This window comes from Triticum urartu, chromosome 6 (genome assembly GCF_003073215.2).
Source record: "Triticum urartu cultivar G1812 chromosome 6, Tu2.1, whole genome shotgun sequence".
In the NCBI taxonomy this organism is placed as follows: Eukaryota; Viridiplantae; Streptophyta; class Magnoliopsida; order Poales; family Poaceae; genus Triticum; species Triticum urartu.
In genome coordinates, this window is record NC_053027.1 from 191275022 (window position 1) to 191286405 (window position 11384).

The following is an 11384-nucleotide window of genomic DNA, read 5'->3' on the forward strand; positions in this document are numbered from 1 at the left end:
GCGAGAGAGAGAGTAGAAGAAAGGGTGAGTGGAGGCCGTGAGGGACCGAGATACATAGGTTCACATGATAATTGTTGTTTAGTCACTCAAATATATATGTATTGTAGCGTGTAGCAATGCACGAACGTTCTACTAGTGGCCTATAGGAGATGCCAACTTCCGCCTCGCTGAACGCCTCGAAGTTGAGCGAGCGTATGGGCTGGCCCGATATGCGGGACGCCAGTGCCTCGTTTTGTTTTTGGTTTTCATTTCTTTTTTTACTTTCGGTTATGCTTCCAAATATTCTAAAGATATATATTACAAAAATATATTTTACATAATGTTTTGAAAATTGTTAAAGGAGTTTACACAAATAATATATAGGCCGGTCTATGTAAGAGCGCCTTCAACGTCAGTTAATGAAATGCACATTAACAAGTTTCGCATAGAAATTGCCTATAGGAGGTCCCAACTGCCGCCTCGCTGAACGCCTCGTAGTCGACGAGCTTATAGGGCTGGCCCAATATGCGGGACGCCAGTGCCTCGTTTTTGTTTATGTTTTCTTTTTTAATTTATTTATTTTACTTTTTATTATGCTTCCAAATATTCCAAAGATATATATTACAAAAATATACTTTACATAATGTTTTAAAAAATGTTAATGATGCATTTCAAAAAATGTTAAGTGTGTATAGAAAAATGTTGACCATGTATTAAAAAATGATGAATTTTATTATAATGTACTTGAAGAGAAACTTGTCCAAAATCGCCTGAAATGGTTTGCGCATATTCAGCGCAGGTCTCCAGAAATACCAGTGCATAATGAATGGATAAAGCGTGCTGATAATATCAAGAGAGATCGGGGTAGACCGAACTTGACATGGGAGTAGTCTATAAAGAGAGATGTGAAGGGTTAGAGTATCACCAGAGAACTAGTCATGGACAAGGGTGTGTGGAAGCTTGCTATCCATGTGCCAGAATCATAAGTTGGTTGTGAGATCTTATGGGTTCACTTCTAGCCTACCCCAACTTGTTTGGAACTAAAGACTTTATTGTTGTATACAAAATGTTAATCAAGTATTTAACAAAAATTTAGCAAATACTTTAAAAATGTTAATCAAGCATATGGATTTTTTTAATGCGCATAATAAAATGTTAACCATATATTTAGAAAAATGATGAACAAGTATTTGAAAAAAGCATTGTACAAGTATTCGAAAAAATGTTAATCAAACATTTGAAAAATGTTAGAGAAGTATTTAAAAGAAAATTAATCAAGCATTTGAGAAATGTTAGACATGTATAGAAACATGTTAATCTTGTACTTTAAAATGTTATATTAAAAAAGTTAAACATGTATTAAAAAATGTTTTTGACATATACATAAATGTAGAATGAAAACAAAAACAAACATAAAGACAAAAAATGGAGAAGAAAAAAGCAAACAAATGGAGAAGAAAAATAAAACCAAACATAAACCGAAGAAGACCCTGTCAAAAAACAAAAAGAAAAACAGAAAAAGGATAAAACCAATAAAAAACTGGCTTCATCTATATCTATGTACCAATATAAAAAGACCCAAAAGAGTAGATCCAATAGATCCAAATTATCTCGGCCATCAAACCAGGTCAATCCAATGACCTACACTCCTCTAATGGCGAGCGTTCAACATGTTTAACATGCAATTAATATCATATCAAATATTACAATAATCACAGAATTATCACACAAATAATAATATACCTAATATTCAAGTACAATTAATATATTATCTAAATATTAACGTGTATTGCACGTGCGGGTTCACTATTTCACTTCAAGTAGGCAAGCGCCTAACGCTTATCACGTGCGAGACACGGGCGCAGTGGCTCGACCAGGGATCGATCCACGCTTCTTCCATTTTTATTCTCTTTTTCAATTAGCTATACGTGAACTGCTCAAAAAAGATTTAATTGTACGTGCAAATTGGCCGGCCCAATTAGTGTACACCCTTCAGCGAGAATTGCTACGGTCTCGCTTAATGCGAGAAATAGTCGGCGCGGTAGTTCAGTTTGTCTTCCTCTGTCGACACGCCAGAGCCGCGCCGGCGCCGCCAGTCCCATTGCTCACCTCCGTTCCCGCTGCGCAGACTCCACCTCATCCCTCCTACGTCTCCGCGTTAGCGCCCTCCAGAAGAAAGCATCCTCTCTCTCTCTCTCTCTCTCTCTCTCTCTCTCTCTCTCTCTCTCGCTGTGCCAGAGAGAGAACTAATCCAGTACGCGGCGCCGCCTATGCACGCACGTACTCTCAGCCGCCGCCGCTCAGCCGTCGCGCCGCCCCTGCCCCCTCTCCGGCACTGCGCCACCGCGGCCGCCTGCTGATCGAGCAATCGACGCATTCCCCACCGTATCGTCACTAAGCTGCTATCGACGGTGATTTCCCCAGGACCACAATCCCAACGAGTCTCATTGTCTCGCTGATTTGATCCGATTTTCTGTTTTTATAGTTATTATAGCAATAAGCTTGAAGCCTTGAATGTATGTATTTTCTTGTCAATTCATATTATAGAAGTAAATGATGAAGAGATCAAATAAACTGTTATTGTTTTTGCCATGTTCTATCTATTTTGTTGGATCATTAGGCAGAGTTCAAATCATATAACTGTTGTGTAATCGAGGGGTACTTTTTTTTTTTGCTATGGTATGGGTACCTTTTTTTTTTGCAATGTTATAAGCGCTTATTTTCGGGCATGTGGATTGCTCGAATCCTGGCTATGCCACACTGGTATCCCTCACGCTGTATGTGACGTTTCTGTCAATTTGCTTTAATTGCAGTTAGAGCATGGAGGAGGATAGCAACGCGCTGATTCTTCCCTGCAAGAGGAAGAACAAAACACAAGGGATAGGCAAGGTAATGCCAAATTTATTTGGGCCCTCTTTCTTGGGTTTCCTTCTCAACCGATGTTAGGATGTGACTATGGGAGTCCTATAACCACTGAATTGCCAGGATGGCAAGAAAAGCAAGAGCAAGGAAGACCCTAAGATGAGCAAGACCCAGCTAAAAAAAATGCAGAAATTGGAGGTGCGCCTCCTTACCTTGCCATTTGCCATGTAGTAGATTTTTTTTAACTAGTTAGCTTTAGTTTTTATATCAGCATTAATGCCTGCCTAATTGTTCCCAGGAGGAAAAGCAAAAGAAGGCACTGCAAGCAAAAAGCATCGAATTTTTACAGTATGCTCGTCTTATTTGGTTCTGTTTAGAGTCGTGATATTTTCTATGATGGTTTTGTGTTTTCTCTAACGACTTTGTATGAAACTGTCCCTGCATAATAGGAAGCACATGATTGCTGATAATGTATTTTCACTGCTGGATACTACGTGCTCTGTTGGACAAGTACAGTAGATCTATCTGTGACATGTGGATTGGTTACTATGTCACTGCAAAGTTATTTCTCTCATGATATTTTTATACTACAGGCTGCGACTATGAAAGAAAAATTTAGGCGTGCTGTGCAGTTCTCCAAGCATGGTTTAGACGTTCCTGAAGAACTTTTGCTATTCAAGAAACACTGTGATCGGAAAGGAGTTCCTGGAGACAGTGAAGCTGTGCCAGAAGTTTCCCCAGTGAAGTTTATTAAGGCAGCAAAACTTGATCATCCTGGCAGTGAACGAAAGAATCATGAGAAAGATTCGATGGAACCTATGATGGATCTTGGCGTGAGCATTCTGGAACAAAAAACTGAAGGGACTAATGACGATGCTGGCATTTCGGTACGCCAGATCATTCTGGGACAAAAAACCGAGGAGACTAATGATGATGCTGACATTTTGGCACATCAGCCGATTCAGTCACCCGTGCAAAATTGCTCTGCCGCAGAGATAGATTTGCAGGTAATTGGTCCACATCTCAACTATCTTCGGCATCTCCACTATTTTCGACTCATTAACTATCTAACTGATCTAAAGGCATTCTAGATTTGCCTATTTTGTAAGTGGCCGGGAATAAGAAGCTGGTGTCATGTTCTGAGTTAATTCAATCATTATCCTTTTGTTAGGATAAAGAGCTACAACAAAGTGAAGCTGCTTTACAAGAATGCTTCAATCCTCCAATTGTGGTGCCTGTGTCAAGACCACAGGAGGTTGAGAAGGCGAGGAGGGATCTCCCAATAATAATGATGGAGCAGGAAATAATGGAAGCTATCTATGAAAATTCTGTGGTAATTCTATGTGGAGAAACAGGCTGTGGTAAAACTACTCAGGTCCCTCAGGTGAGTATGCCCACACATGGTTTCTCTTAAACATTGGTTTAAACTAGGAGTTTTGATCCTATCTGCTTGTGTTAAGTAGCTGCCAACTTTTTCATTGCTCTTTAAGCTATCTGTGTTCTGTAGTTCTTATATGAAGCCGGCTTTGGCACAAGCAATCGAGCTGGTAGAAAAGGGATGATTGGGATCACCCAACCACGGCGTGTTGCTGTTCTTGCCACATCCAAGAGGGTGGCTTATGAGTTAGGACTTAAGCTAGGAAAGGAGGTCGGTTTTCAAGTTAGGCATGATAAAGAAGTTGGAAGTAAATGCTCCATCAAGTTTATGACAGATGGCATTTTGCTGCGAGAGATCCAGGTTTTGTATATGTTTACTTTTCCTGGTTACTCCTACCAGTCTATTTTGTTCAATCATTCAACTTTGAGTTAAAAGTTTCTTGTTGTAATATACTGATAACTCGTTCTAAAAAAGAAAACCATGACCAGCAATGCAACAAAATGGTATATCTGACACTTTTACGGCCATAACAGCAGATGACTCAAATTTATAAATTACAATGAGGTTTAAACTTGCCTTTAGTGGTTTAGTCTGTCTCTCAGTTAGTCGTCTTCCATAATTGTATCATTATACACAGTCAGTTGTCTACCTGTAATTGTATAATTTACAGATTTTATCTATGCATCAAGTGATTTGTTCTTCTGAAATGCATGTGTTTTTTTAATTGAAGCTCCCGTTCAAAAAAATAATATTTGAAGCTGTGTCTTACGTAACAAGATTGAAACTCCTTATCACACGACTTACTGATCTTTTACAGAGTGACATTCTGTTGAAGCACTATTCCGTGATCATCTTGGATGAGGCACATGAAAGGAGTTTGAACACAGATATACTTATTGGGATGCTTTGTAGAATTATAAAGCTTCGCAAGGTTAGAATCTCAAGAACTTACCCCATTTTCCTTTTGATTAAAGCCAAAACGTGCAGGCATGGCTAACTTCTGTGCATGTCAAAGGATATATATGCAGATCAACAGAAAAAAATACGCTCTGGAAAGAACATTAAGCCAGAAGATATGATTAGTCAGCTGAAAGTGGTGCTGATGAGTGCTACCTTGCAGTTAAAGGAATTTATTTCAAACAGAAGATTGTTTGATGTGATTCCACCAACTGTAGAGATACCTGCACGGCAATTTCCAGTAACGATTCTGTTAGAGTACGTAATGGCCTAATGGCCTGGGCTGGCGGTATAGCCCGTTAGTCTTAGGGTTAATTAGAGATAAGGGTCGCTTGCTTAGGGGTCAAGTAAGCCTTGCTTGGGAGTCAAGTAAACCTCTCTATATAAAGAGAGGAGATGTATCAATCTAATCAAGCAAGAATTAAGAAGGAAATCCCTTCCATCTTGCCCGGCCGTGGGCAAAAGGCCCTGGGCCGGCCCTCTCGCGCCCTCCTTCTAGCAGCGCCATAACAATTTGGTATCAGCTAGCTTCGGTTCGATCATGTCTTCACCGCCGCCCAACCCGTCTCTTCCGCTGCCGGTCACCTCGTCGGAGGCGACCACCACGACCGTCGCCCCACTCCTGCCCGCGTTGGGATTCTCCGCTGCGCCCTCTCCCGTCGTCCTCACCCCGGAGGAGGTGTCCGGGGCGCTGCGGGACCTAACACAGGCGGTCCAGGAGATCCGCCTGTTCTTGGCCGGGTCCTACGGGCCGCACCCGGCTGCGCCGCCCATCACCGCCACCGCGCCGCCGTGGCTGCCACCGCACCAGGCGTCCCCCGCCGCGCTCGCCGGGCTGCCGCTGCAGCTGCCATCCACCGCCCCGTCCTGGCTGCCGTGGCAGCCGCCGCACCAGGCGGCCTCCGCCGGGCTACAGCAGCAGCCGCTGCAGCTGCCATCCACCACCACCACCGCCCCGTCCTGGCTGCCGTGGCAGCCGCTGCACCAGATGGCCTCCGCCGCGCTCACCGGGCCGCTGCAGCAGCTGCTATCCACCGCCACCACCGCCCCGCCCTGGCTGCAGCCACCGCTTCTGGCGACCTCCGCCGCAGCAGCCGCTGCAACTGCAGCAACCATCGCAGGTCAGCTCCGGCCCCGCATCGACCGCGCCGATGGGAGTCCCGATCCACCAGATCAAGTTCCCGCCGTCGCCATCACCGCTTCCCCAGGGCGTCCCCATCCAGCAGATCAAGTTCCCGCCGTCGCTGTCACCGCTTGCAGCTTGGATCACTACCTGCCATGTGTCGGCGGCGGTGAGGCTGCAGGCTGCTGCACGCGGCCTCCTAGCGCGTCGGCGTGTGCGGGAGTTGCGTGGTCTGCAGCTGCCGCTCCTCCCAGTTGCGCTTCGCTGCGCAAAGGACCTCGATCTCGTCCACTGCGTCGGGGATCTTGGGCATGCTATTTTCCCCACGGACAGCGCCCTCAAAGTCTGCGACATCGGCGGTTCGGGAGGCGCACCCCTCCTCGCCATTCTCCATCGACAGCCCTCCACTCTTCTATGTGCGGTGCCGACCAACAGCCGTCCGGCAGGGAGAAGGCATGGTGTCACCGACAGGAGCGCACCGCGTAGCACCACTACATTCCGCCACCGGCCGCCGCGAGGGCGCCTCTGCTGGTCGCTCTTGCGACCACTTCCAGGTGGCCATACACATGCACTCCTTTTGTCCAGATGGTGTCCATGGGATCCAGGTGGCTGTACACGTGCACGTCCGACGTGCGGATGGTATCCACTTTTTGTTAAGAGGTCCAAAATAAATCATCCCAGTCCATTTCAGGTTGAGAGTAATAAAACAAGCCGAGATGTAAAAGGCTTGTTTTTAGGTGTTAGGTCTGTGTTGCGTCGAGTCATGGTTATAAGTTGGTTAGGCTGCAGCTCGAGGACAAGCTGCATGTCCAGGTGGGGTGTAGTGTTAGAGTACGTAATGGGCCTAATGGCCTGGGCTGGCGGTATAGCCCGTTAGTCTTAGGGTTAATTAGAGATAAGGGTCGCTTGCTTAGGGGTCAAGTAAGCCTTGCTTGGGAGTCAAGTAAACCTCTCTATATAAAGAGAGGAGATGTATCAATCTAATCAAGCAAGAATTAAGAAGGAAATCCCTTCCATCTTGCCCGGCCGTGGGCAAAAGGCCCTGGGCCGGCCCTCTCGCGCCCTCCTTCTAGCAGCGCCATAACAACGGCAATTTCCAGTAACGATTCACTTCACGAAGAGGACACATGATGATTATTTAGCACAGGCTTATAAAAAGGTTCTGTCAATCCACAAGAGTCTACCACCAGGTGGAATCCTTGTATTTGTTACTGGACAACGAGAAGTTGATTATTTATGTAAGAAACTGCAAAGAGCATCCAAAGGGCAAATTGGTAAGAAGCCTGAAAGGGTTGGAGATGAGTGTGGTTCAAGACCAGAAATAGATGAGAAGGAAATTTTTGAAGCATATGATATTGATAGAACTGAAGCTGAGCACCAAGAGGACATGTTTTCCTCATATGTTGAAGATGAAATGGATGATGGACTAAATGTCGATTCTTCTGATGCTGAAACAGAGAGTGAGACTGATACTGACAGCGATGAGGATTCCGCTGCACATGAGACCACAGAAGATGGACCAGTATCATCATTTTTGAAACATGCTGAGAGTTCATCTGTACTGAAGGCATCCTTTAAAGCTATATCAGGGATTTCAGGAGAATCGGAAGCTGCTGAGGAATCGAGCAATGTGACAATTGCGGAAAAGTCAAACCCTTCTAATCCTTCTTTCAGTAAACGTACAGAACCTACATCTGTTTCACACGGTAGGCTTCGTGTTTTACCACTTTATGCAATGCAACCAGCTTCGCAGCAGCTTAGAGTGTTTCGCGATATTCCTGAAGAGGAAAGATTAGTTGTTGTGGCAACTAATGTTGCAGAAACCTCTTTAACAATTCCTGGTATAACATATGTGGTCGATACTGGAAAAGAAAAGGTTAAGAACTATGATCATGCTACGGGGATGGCAAGTTATGAAGTCCAGTGGATAAGCAAGGTGTCAGCATCCCAACGTGCTGGGAGAGCTGGAAGAACTGGGCCTGGGCACTGTTACCGTCTCTACTCAGGTGCAGCATATGGTAAAGATGATTTATTTCCTGAGTTCTCTGAGCCAGAGATCAAGAAAATGCCAGTTGATGGCCTTGTGCTTATGCTCAAGTTTATGAAAATTGATAAGGTAATGCGCTTAAAAGTTATTTATCTTTTTTAATCATCTTTTATGATGTGTTGCCTTTTGTTCTAATTTTCGTGCAAATATGATAATTGCAGGTTGAAAACTTTCCTTTCCCTACGCCTCCTAACGATGAAAGTTTGGTTGAAGCTAAGCGTTGCTTGAAGACATTAGAAGCACTTGACAGCAAAGAAAAACTTACATCAATGGGAAAGGCTATGGCGCAATACCCCATGAGCCCACGACATTCGCGTCTTCTTCTGACAATAATTAAAATTTTGAAGAGCCAGCAAGGCTATGCTAGATCTAACTTCATACTGGGATATGCAACTGCTGCTGCATCAGCTTTGAGTTATGCAAATCCTTTTCTCATTCAGGGAGACACTAGTAGAGAATCAAACCAGGATGGCCCTGATCCAGAACATAAGGATCAAGATGAAAGAAGGAGACAGAAGAAGCTCAAGGCCATGGTTCGAGAGGCACGCAAAGATTTTTCCATCCCTAGTAGTGATGCTCTAACCATTTCTCATGCTTTGCGGTCATTTGAGTGTTCAAGGAACCCAGTGGAATTCTGCAGAGAGTACTCACTTCACCTCAAAACAATGGAAGAGATGTCAAAATTGAGAAAGCAGCTTCTTCGATTAATATTTCACCATAGCAAATTCTGTGATGAATTTTCTTGGAATTATGGAGGTTCTGAGGATGTTGAACAGGCCTGGAGGAGTGAAACCGACAAAAAACCAATGCTGAATGAAGAGGAACTTCTTGGGCAAGGTATATGTGCTGGGTGGGCCGATAGGGTTGCAAAGAAGATTAACACTTTTTCTGGATTGTCGAAAGAGGATCGAAAGGTTCGAGCTGGACGTTATCAATCTTGCATCCTCGATGATACAATATATCTCCACCGATCATCTTCTGTTGCCCAAACTCCACCAGAATTTGTAGTTTACTCGGAACTACTAAATACAAAGAGATTGTACATGCATGGTGTGACCAGTGTAAAGCCTGGATGGCTTTTCAAATATGCTAGTTCTCTCTGCACCTTCTCAGCGCCACTGGAAGATCCAAAACCCTATTACGAGCCTCAGAATGACCAGGTCTACTGTTATGTTAGTCCCATCTTTTCTAGACATAATTGGCAGCTTCCGCTGCACAGTTTACCCATCGAAGACCCCACCAGGCGGTTGCAGGTATTTGCATGGGCTTTGCTGAAAGGGGATGTCTTGCCATGTCTAAGGGTGGTTCAAAAGTTCTTGGCTCTGTCACCATCTGCTGTCCTTGAGCCTGCCAGCCAAAGAAGAGTTGGAGATCTTCTTAGCAGGATGAAGATGGGTGGAAAATTAAAAGACAGCCGGAGAGCATTAAGAGATGCATGGAGAGGTGATCCAGATTTTCTTTATCCTGAGATTCAGGCATGGATACAGGATAAATATCAGAGCCAGTTTGAAGCAATATGGGAACAAATGCACCAAGAAGTTTGGCTTGAGGGACATGAACTTTTCCCAAAGAGGTTCAAGAAAGTTGAGGGGTAGTCGGTTCCAACAGAAGACAGCTAGAAGCTTATTTGTCATGGAACACATCTTTCATGAGGTAACAACCTCCGCAAATCACTCGTCTAACGTTGCCCTCTACTTCCATGAAATAGGTGTGAAATAACAATGTAATGTTCTTGATACTAAACAGTAGTTGAGATAGCTTATCATGAATAAAAAGTATAACAATTAGTAGTGTTATGACCGGGCAGACTTATGCCCGTAGGAGGCCCGCCAGGCAGGCTTAGTTAGGGGCTTAGCCCACAAGTTATCTTAGTTTTATTTCACATTGTGGTTATATAAACAAGTTGTAAGACTCTTTTGAGAATTAAGCAATAAGACAATTCTATTGCCCGGCTCCCAGAGGAGCCGGAACCCTAAACCCTAGCCGCCGCCTACATCCGCCGCCGCCGCCTCATCCGCAAGGACGGCGCCCTGCCGCCGGCCGCCGCGCAATCTCCCTCGCCCTCCTCCGTCCTTCCCCTACAGGCTGCGCCCTAGACCGGGTAGAACCCTAGCTCCTACCAAGTAGGATGATATGCCATTGAACCAGTAAAACTAGGGCTGTAGCTAGTGCAGATTATAGTCTTTGATGTAAACTGAATTTGTTCGTTTCATCGCCACCATGCTGATATAGTTGTTTCTGCCCCAGCCATTGTTCTTTTTCTTTAATCATCATACATATTTCACATCGAAAGGTCAAACCAAAGGTCCCCCTCCCCCTCCCTCCGCGTTGCCCTCGCGCGGCGACCAGAGGACCAACCCTAATCCTTGCCGGTCTCAGCCCCCACCCTCCTCCCTCGCCGCCGCATGAGGGGGCGGCCTTCTTGGTCCTTCTGTTCGAACGCTCTGGCGCTGGCCGTCGCCCCGGGCCGGTCTGTGGCGCTGGAGCCAGGTGTCATGGTGGCGTGGCGGGCAGTTGCGGAGCACCGACGCTTCTGCTCCCCCCGTGGCAGGCAGCCACGTGGTGGGCACGCCTTGGTCGCCAGGGACGGCGGCGTCGAGGCCAGATCTGGGGCCAGGGTGTCAGGCGGCGCGGGCTGCAGGTTTCTGCCCCTGCCATGGCCGCGGCAAGTGGTGGTGCGACGCAGCAGCGGCTGGCCGGTGGGCGGGCTGGCTAGGATCCAGGGGCTACGACGGCAGGCAGCGCAGATGGGCTCCTCGGTGAGCTTCCTTGGCGGTTGGCGGTGGCCCTTGGGATTTCTCCTTGCCGGTGGACGGGTGTGTGTTGGTGGCCTCTCGTGGAGCTGCATCAGCCGCCGAGGTGGGGTGACACAGGGGGGTTCCGTTGGGGTGGTAGGCTGGAGGGATGGGAGGCGCCGACGAGCTCGGGCCACCTGTCGCTGGCACAGGGGTGTGCCGGTCGTGGATGCGTCCGCTCCCCCTCCTCCCCCTTTCCCCGACTCTGTGTGTGCAGGCGCTGCTCCGGCGTTGTTCGAGATG

At 46.2% G+C, this 11384-nt stretch overlaps 1 protein-coding gene across 1 annotated transcript; it reads left to right on the forward strand.

Annotated features, from left to right (window-relative positions):
* Nucleotides 1-2055: 2055 nt before the first annotated feature.
* On the forward strand, nucleotides 2056-11180 carry LOC125512308 (ATP-dependent RNA helicase DEAH13-like). The gene is made up of 13 exons (XM_048677402.1): nucleotides 2056-2390; nucleotides 2793-2868; nucleotides 2965-3039; nucleotides 3140-3189; nucleotides 3291-3351; nucleotides 3435-3848; nucleotides 4013-4225; nucleotides 4349-4579; nucleotides 5037-5150; nucleotides 5235-5417; nucleotide 5486; nucleotides 7400-8415; nucleotides 8508-11180. The coding sequence occupies exons 2-13, from the start codon at nucleotides 2800-2802 to the stop codon at nucleotides 9939-9941; spliced, it is 3861 nt and encodes a 1286-aa protein (XP_048533359.1). The 5' UTR covers nucleotides 2056-2390; nucleotides 2793-2799; the 3' UTR covers nucleotides 9942-11180.
* The last annotated feature ends 204 nt before the right edge of the window (nucleotides 11181-11384 follow it).

Bases quoted from the DNA above. Each gene is read 5' to 3' on its own strand.
- LOC125512308 (XM_048677402.1), top strand. From the start codon at position 2,800: ATGGAGGAGGATAGCAACGCGCTGATTCTTCCCTGCAAGAGGAAGAAC. The intron at 3,352-3,434 runs GTACAGTAGATC...TTTATACTACAG, and splicing joins CTACGTGCTCTGTTGGACAA to GCTGCGACTATGAAAGAAAA. The intron at 4,226-4,348 runs GTGAGTATGCCC...TGTGTTCTGTAG, and splicing joins AAACTACTCAGGTCCCTCAG to TTCTTATATGAAGCCGGCTT.